Source organism: Lissotriton vulgaris, chromosome 5, assembly GCF_964263255.1.
Source record: "Lissotriton vulgaris chromosome 5, aLisVul1.2, whole genome shotgun sequence".
NCBI lineage: Eukaryota > Metazoa > Chordata > Amphibia > Caudata > Salamandridae > Lissotriton > Lissotriton vulgaris.
The window spans coordinates 1,931,767,765-1,931,788,403 of record NC_141693.1 but is presented as its reverse complement, the minus strand read 5'-3'; the positions used below and the strand labels follow the sequence as shown (position 1 = coordinate 1,931,788,403).

Genomic DNA, 20,639 nt, shown 5'->3' with positions numbered 1-20,639 from the left:
CGAGCAACAAGTTAAATTTACAATTGTACTGGAGGAGAGCAGCCAAGAAAAAATTGATGATTTTATGGATCAAAGTAGAGACCAGGAACTACTACAATGTGTTGAAGCAGTGGATAACCTGCTTCAAAATGAGGACATGTTAAAACCTATATTCAATTTTGAAATTTCTGACACTGAAATGTTAGAAAATTTAATGAATTATGAAACACAATCAAAATAAAAAAAATACTTTAAAAATAAAGAAAACAAAAAAAAAACAACAAAAACAACAAACAATTAACATACAGTATTAGAAAAGTCTATCATTCTTTTATCCTTATAGTACGCTGCCCAGAACGCTTCCCGGTTCGCGAACTTGGCGCTCACCACGCCAAAAAAAAACAACTTTTTTTTTTTTGACCCTCCTGGGCCCTTTTAAAACCTCCACATAAAACCTAGGGGGTCAACGAGGATCTACTATGCCCCCTTATGGTAATTTCCCCCTTTGTTTTGGCCTCCTCTTGTCTCTCGATCCTACCGAGAGACAAGATGGCGGCCGCTCCGGACTGTTTAGAATGTTGACAGACACCGAAGAGCCAATCAGCTTCGCAAAGTTCCGTTTCGCGAAAAGTAAGCGGACCGGAGCGCAGCCCGGAGCGCTGTTACAGATATATATCTTGTTTTGAACGTTAATTTCTCAAAATCCACTGGAGCACATATATTGAGACCTAGCAAAGGCACATCGGGCTAACAGTCCCTACAATTTTGCCAAGTTTCGTGCAAATCCATTCAGCCGTTCGGGCTAAAAGTGAGGCCAACCGCCCAATGGAAATTAACATGGGAAAAACGCATTTTGGGACCCCCCTTTTTTCTCGGCCCCCCCTTGACGAACCCCCCCCAAATTTCCAGGAGCTGCTCAGAAACAAAATGTGCCATTTTCCTGAAAATTTCAGCCGATTCCGTCCACAAACGCCAAAGTTATTAGACATAGAATTTTCAAAAATCCCATAGGGAAAAAATCCTAACTATATATACCTACTGGCGACCGCCAGTAGGTAATATATATATATATATATATATATATATGTAACTACATTGCAAACGACTACTTTGGAGTGAAAACATCAGCAGTCTCTACATTGGCAGTACATTTACAGCTCAGGTATGTTCTGTGCCATAAGGGGTTACGTTATGCATCTGCTGTGTAGTTGCAAAGCTCTAGATAGTATCCGAAAGAGCTTACTAACACAGCCTTGGAATCAGAGACGTGTGCGAACCCGTAGACAAGCTCTGTTGATGAGCTTTAAGGGAGAAAACATCCAACTAGCATGCAGGCTAGTGCGCTTTATGAAATTAGTCAACACGGCCCTAAACTCAGCAGTTAGTAATTAAATTTGTCATACTGTGAATGGCTTCTCCTCTCAAGACTATTTTCCTTTGATAATCAAAGTCACAATCGATCGTGAAAGTCCTTTTTTCCTAACGTATAGTACTGTACTTCTCGCAGGGTTTTTCTCTCACTTTTTAACTTTTCTAAATGTTTTTATTTTTATTTTTTTACTCATGTACTTTGCTTTTTCTTGTTTTTACTGCCGAATTGCAAAGATTTTAATTAATCATGCAATAAAGATTATTATTATAAGGGGTTACGGAAACGATTCCCTGACCTGCTGGCTCAGATAGGGCTTCCAAAAGATATCCCCCGAAGTGACAAATAAAAAACAGATTTTCCTGCTGGTTTCTCAGACTGCTGGGCTAGGCTTGCAACTACATCAAGGTCCACTCGTCAACAGTGAACCCTGGTTAAGGAACCGTAAACTCATGGCGAGCTTCATCGCCAGGGCTGCCAATCATGGCAAGATTCAAGGGCCTGTATTAGATCTTTCTGTGGGGTTGCAAACCCAGAACAACAGGCCACAAAGACTCCACACATGCCTGTGAAATCTGCTTTGGTTAATGGTCAAAGGCCATAAAGATTGCAGAACATACTATAGGATCCAGAAACCCTAAAATAAATTAATAAGGAAAAACTGGGCATGGCCGATGGGGGTTGGGCGCACAGCCTTCACTGAGCAAGGCCAAATGTTGTGTACCTTGGGGATTGACTGCCCTTGACAAGTTGGGCTCTGGGCTTGCCTGGTTGGCTCACACGTCAAATTCAATGGTAATGGCCTTATCCTTGATGTGACAGATTCCAACTGTCCTAGAAGTCTTAATTCGTCGTTCAAATGAGATTACATGAAGATTACCCTTAACAATATGAAAGAAATAACCGGGATTGCATTGTGTATGGCAAATGCCAATATGATTCATCATGCAGTTACATATTTAGTTTTCTGCTGGTATGTCGGGCTGAGTGCAGGGATGTTAGCGTTCATGCAGATCTGACATGAGAGAGGTCAAAATGCTTTTTTTGCTAATAACTTTGGAACTAATTGTCAGATTTAGACAAAAGTAGAGATACCAGAATTGTGATAATGTATAAATTGTACATGCCCCTGGCTGTTGATCACGCTTGCTATTTATGACAAGCTGTAGGTGCACAACTCTAAAGGCAATGTGCAATAGTGGTTAGTCACAAGGTAGGTGTACACAGGCCAGGCCTGAAGCTGTCCAGGCAGTCACCTTTTGCTGGATCATGCAAAACAGATGGGAGACTACAATATGATAAGGAGACATAATCATTCACCACCTAATACATAAATCCCCACAACTACCAGTGAACCACTCTTACCACAGTTACTAGGAAGTTATGGTTATCGTTGGCCATAACACCTTGAAAAACCTCTTAAATCCACTGTCAAAACTGCAGTGAAAGATCAGTTTTGTTTACAAGATAAAACCAAAAGATACCCTGAAATTCTCCAATTATGGTCAACTAATCAAACCATAACTCACACACCTTCCAGGCTAACCATAACTCACATACAACAGCACAATATTTATAACATGTTATGTCACTTATGTCCTTTGTGAGGTCATCTGTTCATCCTGATGTAGAAACTCTCTATGCATTGGTTGGGATGTATTTACTCTTGATGTAGTCCCTTGCAATAGATTTGCATAAATCCTCTGAAATGACTCTGATAAGTATAGAGCAATAGATTTGATTGGGTCCAAGAAATTTCCCACAAACTTTATTTATTGAGGATTTGTCAAGGATTTCTCCCACCTCAGTTAGAATTACATAAATTTACAGCTAGCACTACCCTTTACAGCCCGGCATACAGAGAACTCTTAAATGTCCTGAGGGTAAAGGTCATTCTTAGACTGAATTTTTTGGAAATGAAGTGAAAATCCCTGGAAACTGAAGAGATATTTAGCCTTTTGAAAGAAATCCCTGTCTTGAGGGGATTTTCAGTAACTGTGCATAGCTACAGAAGCTCTCATGTCTCTGATAAACTAGCACCAAATGGCAGGGCAATTGCTGGACACACTCTGCACAGATTTTAAGGTGAAGGGCAGTAGCTTCCATTGGTAGTTCAAAGAAAACATCTGCAACTGTGATGCATTGGGATAAGGAACTAGCGGGCACATGCATCAAAGGAAATTGCATTCGCAAACGGTGCGAATCGCAATTTTCGGCCGTTTGCGAATGCAATTTCAATTTCTGGGATGCATCATGGAAAAGAGTTTTTTCGCAATATAAGAAATCGCAAACCGTTTTGCGATTCCTTAAAAAAATCGCAAATGTAAGGAATCGCTGAAAAATTTAAAAAAAATGCATGCATGAAAATTCGCAATTAGCGAATCCTTAAAAAATCGCTATTTGGAATTCTTATTTTTAGAAGAAGTCAGACCAGGTGGTAAATTTTTTCAAAAAAATCAATGCAGGTGAAACTCATTATGAGTGCATTTAAGGGGCTCCAGAATGCATCAAGGACTGTTCCACAATGGCAGCACTCTTTGTCATGGCCCGTTGGTTGAGGTTGAGAGCAGCAGCAAAGGAGGAGAAGGATGGTACAGGAGAGAATCTTCAGAGTGCGCGTCACCTTACTAGGGCAGACAGAGGCAGGAATCTATGATATGTATAGGCTAAATGCTGACTCAATTTTAGATTTGATAGATGAATTGGACCCAATCTTGCAAAGACAGACACACAGGACACAAGCCATACCTACACATGTACAGGTATTGTGTTCCCTACACCTCCTTGCTTCAGGGTCCTTCCAGGGTGTCATAGCCATTGCTGGTGGAGTGCCCCAGAGTTCACTTTCCAGTTTTTTTAATGCTTTCCTAAAAGCCATGTTGCAAAGGATAAGGCATCACATTACATTTCCAAGCACACATCAGGTATTGCTACAAACAAAGTTAGGTTTCTACAACATGGCACATTTTCCCCATGTGATTGGCTGTATAGATGGCACACATGTTCCCATTTGTCCCCCCTCTGAAAATTAGTACATTTACCGCAACAGGAAATGTTATCATTCTCTGAACATTCAAGCTATTTGTAATTCAAAGACTATCATCACTGACTTAGTTGCAAGTTACCCTGGAAGTGCCCATGATTCCTATATTTTTAGACATAGTGCCATCCACACAAGACTGCTTGCTGGAGACTTTGGGGATGGATATTTGCTTGGTAAATATATTTTATTCCATTGCTACTAATCTCTGTACCATGCTGCCCCATTTTACTAAATATTTTTATCTTCCAATCACCCATTCCATAGGTGATAGTGCATACGCTGTGAGGTCATTCATCGTCACACCCTATCTTAATCCAGCAACCCGTAAAGAACAGCAGTACAACGATGTGCACATAGCAACCCGCAATGTAATAGAGAGAACATTTAGTGTTATGAAATCTAGGTTTCGCATATTACATAAGACAGGCGGAGCATTACAATATCATCCAGATATTTGCTGTAAAATAGTTGCAGCATGTGCCATGTTGCACAACTTAGCCACTAGGAGAGGCCTAGAACTGGAGGTTGAGGATGTACTACCTCACATTGACAACCAGCCTCAACAACCCCAACCAAGATTACATGGACCAGACGCAGCAGAGGGGAGAAGAAGAAGGGCAGAGATAACTCAACATTACTTTTAATAGAGGTAAGAAGCACACAACACATTCTTGTGCATAACTGTAATCAATTTATTTTTCATTCTTGTTCATGGACTCAGGGTACTCAGGTCATCTTTCTGCAGGCATTTCTCTAAGAGTAAATAATTTGGCAATAACATTTGTCTCTCATAGCAATGCTTTTATCTTCAGACATCCGTCAAATCTCAGCTATGTGCTTTCAGGAGTTACATACTATTTCCTGCGACCTCGCACCCCTAATGCTTTGGATGACACTCTTCCATCGCCCTTGGTTATGCTGCTTTCAATGTCTTGCTTTCTGGAGCTATGGCGTCCTCCAGGTACTGCTGGTGCCAGTAGGCTACTGTCATTAGCACTTCCATCACTGCTCACAACATGCAGTTGGCTTCCAGTTGCTTTATCATTTTGACTAATATCAACAACAGTCTTGAGTGTCATCATTCCTTTTTCAATTTCTCCACAACATTGTGTCATCTCCTTTTGCATGGAAAGTGTGTGCTTGGTTAGCAGGGCAGTACTGCTGAAAAGACGATTAATTGCCCTTGTATACCCTTGCATACTGATCATTGCCCTATTATACCTACTGGCACTTCCTACTTGCTGATCCTGCATTGCTGAACACATTGTTTCCATTGCTGTAGCAATACGGTCAAGCTTCTCAGATGATGTTGTTTGAGCTTTCTCAATTACATTTGTCATGTGCTTCAGACTGTTGTGGATAGCACTAATATCATGACTGATGCGACCAAGTTTGCCCTTCATAACGCGTATATCTTTGCCTTGTAGGCGCTGCACTTTCAGGAGCTTTAACTCTACAACACTGGCATTGCTGTCATCTTCTACTGCTGGCCTATTTTGTGAAGCACGTGCTCTGCGCCTATAAAACTGTTGTCTCCTATTCTGCCTGCTCTGATTTGTATTAAGGGTTGCTGTTATTTGAGCAGTCTGTTGGTCTTAGACATTGACATTTGTTTCTTCATCACTGTCAGAGTGCTGGAGTTGGCGCACTCTGTTCCTTTGACTTCTTGACTGAATTTTGGGTGATGAAGTGACTGAATTTGAATCATTTGTGTTTTGAAGTTCCTGAGTTTGTGACTCGGATCATTCATTTGTAAAAATGTCCTGTTCTGCATCTATGAATAAAATAGTGCAAGCAGTATGTTACTATTATATTTTGCACTTTTTGCCGCATGTATTAAAACACTTTTACAATGAAAAGCAGATGTAGCATGGCGAGTCTCTTAATGTAACAGTTTTGATGTTTTATTTTCATTTTTCTTCTCATTGTCTAACTATTTCAAACTGCAATGATGCATGGAATACAAGTCCCATGATGCATTGCTTCTTTCATTAAAAGTGTTTATATGTACTGCTACATTCAAATTTCAAAGTACTACATGAGAGGGCTTTTATTTAAGCAGCTTGGACATCATTAGGGGTCTCTTTCACTCACATTCTAAACACAAACACATGTATGGAAGCTTACCTTTAGATTGGCCAGCTTGCTCTGAGGTGCCAATTTCTATTACTCCAATTACTGCTTCAGTTGCAAGGGTTCCTTCCACCGTGTCCTCAAGGGGGGTATTTGGTCTATCCATGGGTGTTCCACCACCAGTCTTTTTTGCAGCCTTGATCCGGTTTGCAATTCTTTCCTTTGCTCGACTGCGCAGGTCATACCACCTTTTTTGCAAATTATTAATGTCACGGTGGGCCACCCCAACAGCATTCACCTTGGCTTGTATAGCAAGCCACAGCTTCCTCTTCACTGCCTCAGGCACATTCAAAGACAGCTTCCCAAAAAGCTGGTCCTGCCTCATGGTGACCTCCTTAATCCGTATTGCCAGCTCCTGGTCACTAAATTCAATTTTTCTTTTCCTGGCCTGCAGGTCTTCTCCAGCATTCTCTGAGGCCATTTCCCCTTCAGCTGCAGACAAACACACTGCTCCAGTCCCTCCAAGCAGAGCTCCAACTGCCAACTGCCACTCCTCCAGCTCATAAATGTGTACAGGTGTGTTTAATTAGTCTCCTGGCTTCCTGTGTGTGAAGCTGAGCTCCACCTACCAAATGCTACTCCTGAAGCTAAAGCATGGGTACAGGTGTATGTAATTAGAATGCTGGCTTACTGGGTGTATTAACATTGTAATGCAGCAATTTTCGATTTCGCAAATTGCAATTTCGCAAATAATAAATCGCAAAAACAATGCGAATCGGTAAAAATTGCAATTTTTACCGATTCGCAAACAAATTGCGAAAATCATGATGTATTTCAATTTGCGATTCCTTATTTTTCGCAAATAAAGAATCGCAAATTGAAATGTTGATGCATGTGCCCATAGGTGTCTCAAAGGTCAGAAGTGACCATGAAATCTCTCTGTTTGAGAAAGTGGTCAATAAACTGTAAGATCACTATTTGATTTTTTTTACACTGTACTGGTCTAATACCCTGAGATCTACAATGAGTCTCTTCTTGACCTTAAATTCACTCCTTTTCCTTGATCTTTCATGCACATATCCTGTATCATACGCTTCATCTGTTGTGATGGAAACCCAGTGATGGTATGTCCGCTGAAACCTGAATTAATTACTGGAGCTCAGAAGAACAACAGTTTTCAACAATCCTGTGTCTAATACTATGTCTCCCCACATTCTAGAAGAACAGTGATTTGGAGATCATGCAGGACTGGGTCCTGGAGGCAACTCTGTGGATTTTGTTGCCTGACCTCTCCCTCTTCCTTGGGTATGCCTCTGAAGAGGCTGCTTTCCATTTTTTGAATGGTCTTCACTTACCTGGGAAGTATTCCATGAGTTATGAATATTGAAAAGGCCTCATGTTGGACAAATATGACTGAGCTTCAATGGAGAGTGGGAGCTGAGGAAATAATTTGAGAGTACAGAAATGTGGAGTATTCCAACACTGTGATTAATCACTTTTTGATAAGTGCCTTGGTCTAACTCTAACTTTAATCTGGGGTGGATTAAAAAATTGCGCAGTGATTTTAGATTTGGGAGCTGTGAAGGAATCTGTACAAACTCCTTGGCGAGGGTCATATAGCACACTTATTCCCGCCGCTTGCCTGCCCAACTCGCACTGTAACAGATTGGTGCACCTATTCCAAGTGCAACAGTTCCACCCACCTGCCTGCAGTTCTGGCCAAACCACCTACCCATGCACCTGGCATTGCTCTGCACTGGTCCTCACCAAATACATGTTCAACTGACCCAAATGCATACATTTGCACTTGACCCTCAGGGTCTGTCTACTGTCCTGGCCTCAAACACTCACCTGTGCACCTGAAGAGGTGTTTAAAACTAGCAGTACTGCAACACTTACTTGCCCACTGCAAAGACAGACAATCCAATGACTGTCCCCCGTGCCCGATAGAACTCATCTTCTTGCGCCCGGTTAAAGTTCCCATGCCACACAATGGGGGCGCCCCAGGAAGACACACTAGGCTCATTTGGGAAGCAGCTGCCAAGGAAGCAAATGAGAAAGAAAGAGAAAGCAAGAGTCAAATGATGCTAAATTACTGTAGTGATATCACAGTATGAAGCTTGGAGTCTGTATTGATAGTAAATTGGGAGGTCGCAAGCCTGTAATGATCTGACACACAGGTCAAGAGAGTAAAAGAACAAACTATAATAAACTTGTTCATCAAGAGATTTTTTTAATACACTTTTAATTGACTTTCGTAAAGTGCAGTCAAAGTCAAAAGAAACTTTATTCGATTGAATTTACAATCATAAAAGTACATTGCAGAAAAATATTTACAACAATTTATAAAAAGATTCCATGAGAACAAAATTGACAATTTGATACAATAAAGACTGAATTATTCTTTAAAGGAATCAACTATACAATGGTACCCTGAGTAGCAATGAGATAAAAAGTTGTACACACAAAAATTTACTATGCAGAGGCTGCTAGCTGAAGACGAATTTTCATGCATGTCTTTAAAAAGCAAGCAACTGATTTGGCAACAAAAGGGGATTCTAAGCGCTGTAGTGCCAAAAGAGCAGGTCTGCATCGTCTCAGTCCTATTTGTCTAAGCAACGGGACCAGCCAACGTTTACGTGGGGTCTCGTAAAAAGTACAGAATAAAATTGCATGCAAAGTAGACTGAGAAGAACATTCGTCTCAGGGGCATTTAATCAGTTCGCGGGACCAATCAGAAGGCTCAGGGAACGTCACTAGACGATAAAAAGTATCAAAACGGAATCTGGTTAAAACATATCTATCGACAAATAAAAAGACAGATAGGGTTGAATCCCATATGAGGATTGGATTATCATTAACAGTGTAGTCGTCTGTTTGCCAATTTCAGAACACATGCGTAGGTCTCTTAAATGGGACACACATAAATTCTTTAAAGTCTTTCTGGATATGGCCATTAGTGAGGTGGGATTGGTAAAAAGCACTGAACTATTCAAATCATTGAGGAAGTTAAAAACATAGAGTAGCCAGGGAATCTTTTTCCAGTGGGTCAGTGACAGGCAGTCTGTTATTAGCGATCGGGTGAAAAGACATTGCTCCTTAGTCCATATACGGTGCCAGAGGAGGATCGGTTGGTATCTAATGGTGTCAGATAGATAATCCCAACCGAGCTCTAAATGGCTACCGTAGTTGGAGGCGCTACGGGGGAGAGCTAAAACATATTTCAGGAAGTCATTTTCAATTACTTGAAGCTCGGTGGTAGGAGCATAGCCCCATACACCTGCTCCATAGGTCGCCACACTCTGGCATTTGGCTTGATTGATTTTCAAAATCACGGCCGGAGCGGGCTTGCCCAACTTTCTTGAAAAAGAGGTCAGCGCCGTTGTTGTGCGCTGAAACTGCAGTTTCTTGCTGGAAATAGCAGGTTTCCAGGAAAGTTGGTCATCAATAAGGATTCCTAAATATGGATAGCTCCTAGCACTTTCTAACCTAGTTTTCTCAATATAGAGAGGTTTGCATTTCTGGGTTTTCTTGCCAATATGCATAACAAAGGTCTTCGATTTGTTTACTTTTAGACCAAGAGAAAGCATATATTGGCAATACTTGTCCAGTTGCAGCTGGAACTGATTGGGTGTCCTCGCTAAAATAACAGAATCGTCAGCATATAGTAATGCAGGGATTGGGCTGGTGGTTATGCAAGGGAGGTCCTTGTTGCCTGCCAGCATCGCTTGTTCCAATCCATTTGTGTAAATATTAAATAGAAATGGAGCAAGGACGCACCCCTGCCTGACGCCTTTTGTGATACTGAATGAGTCCGATAGCTCTCCGTTGATGCCATATCTCACACGTGCTTTGGCATCCGAGTAGAGCTCTCGGAGAAATTTCAGAATTGGAGGATCTACTCCCAAATTACTCAGAATCTCCCACAACTTGGAGTGAATTACGCAGTCAAATGCGGAACTTAAGTCCACATAGACCAAGTAAAGATTGCCACCTTTCGCCCTGACGTATTTACCCATAAGTAGTGTTAAGTTAAGAGCCTGCTCAACGGTGCCCAATCCCTCTTGAAACCCAAACTGGAGGTCGGTAATGATCTTATTCTCCTTTGCCCAATCCTGAAGACGTTCCAGGATGAGTCTCCCAGCGACCTTGCCCAGCGAGTCCAAGAGAGAAATTGGCCTGTAGCAGGCTGGGTTGTCGCGGTCTCCCTTTTTAAAAATGGGGAGAAGCACAGAGGTAGACCAAGAATCGATTAGGCCGACCTGGGAGGCTGCAGACATGACTTGCGCGACTACTGGGGACCATAATTCTAGGTTGTTCACAAAGATGTCAAGTGGGACTCCATCCGGACCGGGAGCTTTCCCGGTCTTTGATGAAGTTAGTGCTGCATTCACCTCCCCAAGGTTGAAGTGGAGGTCAATGGGGTAAATATTATTATTACTAATGGGAGCTGCCTCCCCACGTCTTGTGACCTCGGTCATTGGAGTGGAGTCCCCGAAAATCTGAGAGTAGTGGGTTACCCATTTTTCTGCGGGAACTGCCACATCTAAATGAGAAGGGGCAGTGACATCCGCTAAAAAAGGGGACTTGACTGTTCGCCAAACCAGTGTGCTGTCCTTGGACCTTGTACTCTCGTGAAGTTGGGCCCAGAGGTTGTTTTTTTATTTCCCATTTGCGTGCTGTTAGGGCCAGTTTATATTGCCTTCTTAGTAAGGAGATTAAGGCCGTATCCCTGTCTTGGCTATGGAGGGCTCGTTTCAATGCACTGAGGGCTTTACGACAGTGGGAATCGAACCACCCCCGGGTATCTCTATCGTGCTTCTTATGTTGGCGGGTAAGCTCCTGCCGAATGATTTCTAGGATCTTAACAAAGCTAGACAGGATCAACTGGGGGGATGAAGTCACCTCTAGACAGTTGTATATTAGAGGAAGGGATTTTTGGATAATCCTACCGGTTACCTCATTTGGGTTGATCTTTGACCATTTCACTGTATAGCCATTGGTTTAACCCATCTCCAGGGATTGCTGGGTTAAAAGGCTGGGCTTAGGATGAGAAGAAGGAACAGTATTAAGTATGATGGTTATACTGTTGGGGTAATGATCACTGGAGGGATCTGAGCCAGTTATAACGTTTTTTAGTCTATTGTCAAGAGTTTGCGAACACAGAATATAGTCAATGGTAGACGATAGTCCTCTACCGTGAAAAGTCGACTTGAAATCGTTCGCAAATTCTAAATCTAATGAAAATAGACAATTATTTAAGACAGACCCTATATTGGAATGTGCAAAGTGGGTGATGGGGAGATCGTGCTCGTCTTGGAGACCACAAATACCTTTGTTATAGTTATTACATAGATAAACATTGAAGTCCCCACACAATATAACATGATAACTGCGAGTTTTTAACTTTCTGGTCATGCAGAAATAAAGTAATTTCAGTCAAAGACTTTACACAGTCAGCAGGTGTTAAATTATTATACATGTTAATAAAATAATAAATGGAACTTTTATCGGAAACTAACTTGAGAACTTGAAAAGTTGGGGACACTGGATATACTTCAGTAATAATAAATGGGATATGATTAGAAACATAAATAGCGAGGCCACCCTTGGGTCTTCCTTGTACAGATGGACTAGCGGACATATGGAAGGTTTTAAAGCCCTGGATGTGAATCGGCTCAGTAGCCCAAGTTTCCTGGAGGCAAACTAAATTGTGACTGGTGATCAACTCGATCCAAGACTAAAGATGTATCTTGGATCTAAGGCCCGCTACATTCCAATAAATGACTGGAAGATCCCAAGTTGATGGTAAAGTAAGAGTTGTAAACTGCGGATTGACATGAGATGGTGGATCACAAGACTGAGGGGACAGGATAAGGGAGGAAGGGGTGGTTTTTGTATCCCTGGAGGTTGATGCAATAATCTGTTGCCTCGTGTGAGGCTCCTTAATGGGAATAAAAAGGGCAGTGCTGGGATCATGGTCCCGTGGAGTTGGCAGTTGCGAGGGTAAGTTTGGGGGGGAGGTGTAGGGCTCAGTAGGGGAGCCGGGCGGAAAGGACTGATTGGGCCCTGCCAGCAAAGTAGTTCTAGGGGTGTGATTAGAAAGAAGCTGAGTATTAAAAGTATCTTGGATGTTGACGAGGGGGGACTGGTGGTCAGTCGACCATGTCCAAGCATTTGTATCTGTTGGATAGTGGAGGTCCTCTCCAGTTGGTAAAATGGCCAGAGGCACAGTTGGGAAAACCGTGACCTGCCCAGTGACCTCGGTCTCGATCTCTAATCCCTTCCCACTTGCCCGCTCTCGTCCAACTCCAGGGGGGACCAGGATTGTGTCGAGAAGCCGGGGGGTAGAAATATGACAGGTTATAGGTGGCTATCCCTTCAGCGGAGATGTGGTCCCCCCAAGAGCAAATGTGCTCAACAGTATTGGGGTCAGCAAAGTTCACTATGACGCAGTCACCCTGAATACTTTTAGGCTCAGTACCAAGTTATGGCACTCTGCGCACGGTGGTGACTCTGTTGTCCAAGAAAGTTGGTAAAGGTCTATTATTGGACAACCAGTATATAACTTTGTTTTTTAGTGACCAGATTGGTTCATTTTGGTTAGGGGGGAGTTCCGGGACGCCTGTCATAATTACTACGTAGGGGGATGCCTCAGGCGGGAGATGGATGGGATGGCCCCTCCTCTTTCGATTTCTCGGGATGGTGTTAAATCCAACGGATTGATTGGGGAGGGTAGGGGCCGGGGTGGGGAGGGCAGGAGGAGGAAGAGGTTTTTGTTGATTAGACAAGTGATCCTTGGAATTAATCAGAGGTTGAGTTGATGAGGGGTTAGGTGGTTTGGATGGGGCTTGGGGCTTATTTACAGCTGGTGGTGGCTGTTTTTGAATAGATTTCTGTGGAGCCTTTTGGTTAGTGTTTACATTGGGGGGATTCGATTTGGCTACAGCAGGCTTAGTTGCTTTGGTGTTGTTTGGAAGGGGCCTCCCTTGAGTTAAATTGGGATCTTTAATGGTACCCTTACTTGAATTCAGGGCTGAAGAAAATTGAGTTAGTTGGGATTGGACCTGATACAGTGCTTTTTCTATAGGTTTTAAATATGACTTGAAGAGGTCACCAATTTTACTAAGCAGCATTACCATAAGTATTGGTAGTTAAATTACCATTATCAGCCATGCTACCCTCGCTATCATAGCAACTGGAGCTGCTGGAACTAAGATTCAGGTTACCTGCGATAAGGTCCGTTGCAGCTGCTATCGCGGGGGAGGGTGGTTGATGTGGAGTTAAGGCAAGGTTGATGATTTGAGAGGGGAGATGGGAAGTAGAAGGGGTTATAGGAATAGTTGTGGAAGGGGAATTAGTGATATGTTGTAACTTATTAGTTTTCCTTCTCTTTTTTTGGGAATTGCACCTTCGCGTAAGCCCCTATCTGTAAGTGAAGAGGGGGGAGCGTCAGTATGGCTAGCAAAAATGACTGGGGATTTTTCGAGTGACAAATGGGATGCGGATAAATCTAGGGTTGCCGAGAGGTCCACAGTACGAGGGACAGTATGCACCTCAGCATGCACTGTCACTGGCGGAGGTAGCTGTACAGGGCGCAGAGGAGTTTTTGCAGTCGCCAGTAAGCCCATGAAAGAGCGTCTCGCAATAGCCAGGTCCTGAGAGACTCGTCGTTCCAGTAGAATTATACCCTGCTCGATGGCATCATTGGCTTTGGTTATGAATTGATCAATCGGCCCAATGACCTCAGCAGCGGCCTGGGCCTGTTTTTTTACAGTATTTCTAGTGGTTCTGGGGGACATGATGTACAATGACAAATGATGTAATACAGATGGTAGGATTGCTGGGAGCAAGTTAAAGAGGTTGATTGCTAACTTATACAGAAACAACAATATTGGAGGGGTGAAAAGCAAGCATGAAATAAAGTGGCCCAGTCCAGTCTTGCCCTGGCTTGAACGGGCTTAAACGGGCCCGCCCTTGGCCCGGGCTTCGCCCCGGGCTTTGTCCCGCGCACGTCCCGCGTTGCGTAAGAGACTGTTCAATTTAAGGGGAGGTTCGTGCAGGGGGGCGTTGCCGCCGGGGGAAGAGGCACCAGCTGGAAGGTGAAAAGGCTGCTGGTCCTCGCAGTCCCCCGGTACAGGCAGCTGATAGCTTTGTGGTCAAGCGCTCGCTGGGAGCGTGTAGGCAATCCGCCGATTGCGGAGAAGCTCCCACCATCGGCGCGACCTCCCAAGTAAGTGTTCAAAGCAAAGCAAAGTGAAGTAAAATGCACCCTCCGTTTGGCAGCGGGAATCCTTTCCTCGTGATTGCAGAAGTCAAAACTAAGTGAGCGGCACCCGCGAAGCGGGTGTCGCGATAGGTAAATAGGCAGCAGGTGGGGGGCGTTGCCGCCGGGGGAAGAGACACCAGCTGGAAGGTGAAAAGGCTGCTGGTCCTCGCAGTCCCCCGGTACAGGCAGCTGATAGCTTTGTGGTCAAGCGCTCGCTGGGAGCGTGTAGGCAATCCGCCGATTGCGGAGAAGCTCCCACCAGCGGCGCGACCTCCCAAGTAAGTGTTCAAAGCAAAGTGAAGTAAAATGCACCCTCCGTTTGGCAGCGGGAATCCTTTCCTCGTGATTGCAGGAGTCAAAACTAAGTGAGCGGCACCCCAGTGCAGTCTAAACCTGCGGTCTAACCTTCTTAGGAAAACGTATGAACATCCCACCTTTCCAGGTGCCAAATTTCACATCAAATCACCACCTCCTGCAACCCCTCCCAGAGCTGTGTTCTCCCTGCAGATACCTGGGGCTCATACAGTTGCATGTCCCTGTCTAGGGACCACAGACTCTGCTCGCTGCTAGTTCAGTCCCTCTATATCTCGCCCAAGCCCCTCAGACCTTCCAATGCGCCTCATCCCTGGTAGTCCAATTGCAGAGCATTGCTCTTTTGCTGGTCCACTCTGCCAGCCTTTTGTGGCCTTTCTGTCTGTGTGTGCCTCGTTTTTGTGCCTTTTTTGTTGCCCTTTTTCCCTCTGTACCTTTTTTCTATTTGTGCCTTTATTGTGCCTTGTTTTTAGGTCTCGCCTGAGACAGTGGCTTTTAAAAGTGCCACCAGAGGTTTTTGCTGGCCTACAGCTTGCGTTCACGAGCTTGTGCATGTGCACAGCTGCCATCTGTGTTTTTATTGCTGTAATCAGGCTTCTCTGCTTGCACTACCCCTCCCTTTCCCCCTCCCTCCTGGTCAGCTTTATTTGTGTCTTCTAGCTGTGAATCAAGCTCCTCTGCTCGCACTGCCCCTCCCTTCTCCACTCCCTTCTCCCCATGTCTTCGTCAGTTTCATTTGTGTCTTCTATCACTGTGAATGCTCCTGCTTTCACCAGGCACACACACCATCAGTCGTCAGTACACACTTTCACCAGGCACACACACCACCAGCCGTCAGTGCACGCTTCCACTAGGCACACACACCACCAGCCATCAGTTTACACTTCCACCAGGCACACACACCACCAGCCATCAGTGCACGCTTCCACCAGGCATACACACCACCAGCCATCAGTGCGCGCTTCCACCAGGCACACACCACCAGCCTTTAGTGCACGCTTCCACCGGGCACACACACCACCAGCCATGAGTGCACGCTTCCACCAGGCACACACACCACCAGCCGTCCGTGCACGCTTCCACCAGGCACACACACCACCAGCCGTCAGTGCACGCTTTCACTGGGCACACATACCACCAGCCGTCAGTGCACGCTTTCACCGGGCACACACACCACCAGCCGTCAGTGCATGCTTTCACTGGGCATACACACCACCAGCCGTCAGTGCATGCTTTCACCAGGCACACCCACCACCAGCCGTCCGTGCACGCTTTCACCAGGCACACACACCACCAGCCGTCAGTGCAGCAGGCAGGCTTTTCCCAGAGTTTCTTGGTAAATATGTGTTCGATGCCTGGTAGGGAGTGGGTCGAGTTTCCTTAAACCATGCTGACTATGCAGGTGCAGTGCATGAACTCCTGTGTGAGTGAGTCTTGCTGCCTGGGGCTCACTCACTCCACACTTGTAAATTGCACTTGCACCAGGCTTTTTCTCATTTGCAAAATTCGGCGCATGCGTACAGCTAGGCAGCCCCCACACCCCCGGGAATGACTGCTTTCTACAACCAGAATGGAAACAACATTCAGAGCAATGAAAACAAGTTCATTTGATGCAAAGAACTGTTAACAAAAACCATGTCCAGCTATTGTAGATCTGGCAACTTAAACAAAACAGCAACAAAAAACAAACAAGCATTGACATAGCCAATAGGTCTCGCTTTTTGGACCCTATAAGTATTTAGTTATGCAGCAGAATATCCTTGGTGCAACAACATCAACTGTTGCATGGCTAAACACTTATAAGGTCCCGAATGCGAGACCTATTGGCTATGACAATGCTTGTTCATTTTCCCCCCTTGTGCCTTTCTTGTGTCTTTTTTCCCTTTTGCTGCCTCCTTTTTCACAGCCCGGTTTTCCGCTTTGCTCCCTTCCCTGCTGCTGCTGCCCCCGCACCCCTACCCCCCCTGTGTCTTCCCGCCTCCCAGCTGCTCTCCCTTCCCCATCTCCTACTTAATGGCGGCCGCTGCACGACAGGGCGAGCAAGACCTCTGACCTCCTGGTCACGGAAACTCTTCTCCCCTCGCTCAGCTCCACTGTTGCGCCACTGCCCCAGCACCTTCTGCCTTCTAGGTAAAGTGTTTGTGGCCCTCCCCCACCAGCAGGCTCCTGCTTGCGCCTCATACCTGGTGGTCCAGTGGAAGAGCCTTGGTCTTCTGCTGGTTCGCTCTGCCAGCCTTCTGTAGCTTTTGCCTGCCTGTGTGTGCCTCGTTTTTGTGCCTTTTCTGTTGCCTTTATTCCCTCTGTGCCTCTCTGTGCCATTTTTTAGGTCGAGCCTAGACAGCGCATGCGTGGTGTGGAAGACCTCTTGTAGTCTACAGGACCTGCCTTTTCATTGCTTAAATGCATTGTCCCTCTTTTTTGCTACTTCATAATTGGTTCGAGCAGCGAAACCTCACATCCTTTTTTCATAGAACAGCACCGACCAACTACAGCTACCTTCCACTTGAAATCTTAATCGGTTTTCCAGGAGTACTCTTTTGCCTGTTTTCTGCGCGCCACAACTTAAACTGCAGCCGCTTTACTTTATGCCTGTTGTGGTTAGTGCAATCGGATTTTGTTTTATTAACAAACCTATTGTATGGGGGGGAGGGGCATGGCTGTTTGTGTGCATTCCTCCTACTGCTGCGAGGTGGAATGGGCGAAGCCGCAGCTCTTGGTTAATGCGCTGCTCACAGCTTGGTTCATCCCTCCAGTTTGGGGACTTGCTCCTGCTTGAGATGTGCCTTTAGATCGCTCCGTTCTCCAAGCTGCTCCTTTTGAACATTTGCAGGAGGTAATCTCTTACATTTTTGTAGATAAAGACCTTTTTCTACTGTCTATCCGATCCACGCCAAGTGACTTGGGAAAGTGGATTCCCAGGAGTGCCAGGCTCTGGGTGCAAAGTAGGGCCCTGTGTACAGAGTGGCCTTGCACTGCTCAGTGGCTTCTTCCGTGGTCCTTTTAGTTATATACTGCTTGTCTTGTTGGTTAAAGAGACTCCTGTTTACAGGTACACACTGGTCTCAAGAAAATTGTAGAGTTAACATATGCAGATGTATTAATATTCAATGTTTTATAGCTAGCTTTGCCTGCTTTTCAGAGATGATGCGTTATATTGGCACGGTGATGTAGTAAGTGCTATATAAAACGCAACGTCATGGTGTTATTTATGTAAGTTTATGTAACGCAGTCATCGCTGTCCCATTCATTCCCGCTGTTGGACTTGGCCCTTCTGGCAGGTTCACCCCTGAACTTTTTGCCTAGTGATTTCTGGTCTTTGCGCACTTTGACACTGTGGCGCAGTGTAGTGTGTGCTCTCCCTGAGTGCGTGTGTGAGATTGGCCTGCTCTCCCATAGGAATGCATGGGGAATGTCTGTGTCACTGGTAGTTCCTGATGCGTGAGGCGTGCATGGTCAAGTTTGGTATGTGCGAACTCGGGAGAGTGAATGCTGCGCAATGGTATGTCCGGCGTGTATGTGTCTTGTGCGGAAGCGCCACTTCTAGACATGGCTGTGTATGTGCTGTGAAGGTGCTGGCGTGTGATTGGCTGGAGCTGGCTGGGATGCCAGGCTCCAGGAGTCTGTGTGGGTCTGCCCCAGTGGTGAATGGAGAGATTAGCATGCTGATGTGAGGGAGGGGCTGCGCCTGTGTCCTGAATGGGGCTGGGTTTTCCCCACACAATGCTGGCTCCGCCCCCTGTGGTGCGACTGATGACCCTAGCCTACCTCATGAATGAAAGGGGTGGTTGAGCCATCAACAGTGCTCACAGACCAGCTGCGACTGGTTCTGCCCCCACCCTGCACCTACAGACAAAAGAGAAAGGTGTATAAAAGAGGGGCTGTGACCCCAGGAAAATGTTCTTGTTTGCTGCTTGAATCTGCCAGGGGCGTGCTGCTGCTTGGGCCCAGGGAAGGCTTGCCTCCCCTGGGCTCTGCCCAGCCCCTGGACTCCTGAGGACCTTTTGCTGGACTTTTGGGTCAACTAGTGCTGGGGAGCGCGTTCTCTGGACCCTTTCCTGATTTATAGCGCTGGGAGCGCTGTATTCACTTGCCTAGCGCCTGGGAGCGCTTTATTTCACTTATTACGCTTGAGAGCGCTTTATTTTATGCCCCTAGCGCTTGGGAGCGCTCGTTGTGCAGCCGGTGCCCACCCGGCGTCTGCCCGTTTAATTGTGCCGATTTTCCGACGAGCGAGTGCCCACCTCGCTTTATATCTTCATTGGACGCCGGTGCCCACCCGGCATTGCCCCGTCCTGGGATTGTAATTGATCACGAGGGAGCCCACTCCTCGGATCATGGGACCCGCCTGCCTATCTGAGGCGAGCCGCCGCGCTGCCCGCGGCAACCCGGAAGTCTTTGGCCGGCCGGCCAATCACAGTGCGGCCGGCCGGAAGTCCCTCCCCCGGAGCCCGAGGAAAGCAGGAAGAAGGACGGGAGCTCACCCCGCCTCCCTCCGACATGCAGCATGAAGAGTGAGGGTGGGCGCGAGGTTCCCCAGGGCAGGAGAGCCCCGGAGAGCGAGAGGAGCCCCGCCCACGGCCCCAGAGCGACCGCCGGAGAAGTGCTGCAGGGAGCGAGGCTCCCGTGGGAGGAGGAGAGCCCCGCCCGCCAGGAGGAAGCCTGTGAGTGGGGCCCCGGGGCCATTCCTTCTTTGAGCCGGTCGAGGCTCCAACATCCAGGCAGCTTTGTTCATAGAGCCACGAGGGCTCTAGTGCCTCCCTGTTACGCCGGGTCCCCTGAGAGGGAACCCACGACCCCCATTTGTTTCCTGAGCCCTGAGAAAGGCTCGAAGTGCCGATTTGCTGTGCGAGCCCAGAGAGGCTCTTCAAGTGCTCCTAGGTCCCCCGTGAGGGACCCCACTGCCCAGTAAGGCAGCAGTCTTGTTCGAGAGCCTGTGAGAGGCTCAAGGGGACATTTTTGATTTACTGAGAGCCCACGAGGGGCTCAGGCGCCACCAGTATCTTTAAGAGCCCAGCGAGGCTCCCCCATTGTTGTTCTTGAGCCCTGGAAGGCTCAAACATTGTTGCACCAGTTGCCCAGCACTTTGTGGGCAACTGCCACGTTTAGGTTTTGGCGCAATGGCGCAACATGGACCCTGGACTTTGATGTAAGTTCTGGCTAATGTGATTCTGGCGCATTTATGATTTATGTGCTAATGTGATTTATGCGAAGTGTTCTTTGCTGCACCGCTGAATGTATTGTAGATGCATCATGTGCCTTGTTCCTTACACCGCTGAACGTGTGTTGATGCGTCATGTGTTCCCTACACCGCTGAATGTGTTGTTGATACATCATGTGTTTTGTCCCCAGGTCTATACCCCTAAATGTATGTTTATTGGAATACAAAGGCTATTTTTATATATACCCTTGTGTTGAGTTTCCTTTGTGGTGGGCCTTGGGTGTTATTGCTGGGGTGCGTGCGCAAATACTTAACTCATATCGCCTCCAAGTTTAGCCTTGCTGCTCGCGCCACGTTACCTAGAGGGCGAGTAGGGGTTATCTTGGCGTGTAACTCCCTTGCTCTGACTTGGGAGTGGTGGTCTCTGACTGACTTT

General features: G+C 46.1%; 2 protein-coding genes across 2 annotated transcripts in view; both read right to left on the bottom strand.

Annotated features, from left to right (window-relative positions):
* LOC147717776 (N-acetyllactosaminide alpha-1,3-galactosyltransferase-like) overlaps nucleotides 1-20,639 on the bottom strand; it is a 78,916-nt gene that overhangs the window by 22,588 nt on the left and 35,689 nt on the right. The window contains exon 4 of the mRNA XM_086919880.1: nucleotides 8,364-8,501. Within this exon, the coding sequence (XP_086776006.1) occupies nucleotides 8,364-8,501 (138 nt within the window). The remainder of the gene's footprint in view (nucleotides 1-8,363; nucleotides 8,502-20,639) is intronic.
* Nucleotides 4,825-8,182, bottom strand: LOC147717777 (nuclear apoptosis-inducing factor 1-like). The gene is made up of 2 exons (XM_086924565.1): nucleotides 6,519-8,182; nucleotides 4,825-6,165 (listed from the first exon to the last, which is right to left on the bottom strand). Exons 1-2 carry the CDS (start codon nucleotides 6,943-6,945, stop codon nucleotides 6,134-6,136), a joined length of 459 nt encoding a protein of 152 aa, XP_086780691.1. The 5' UTR covers nucleotides 6,946-8,182; the 3' UTR covers nucleotides 4,825-6,133.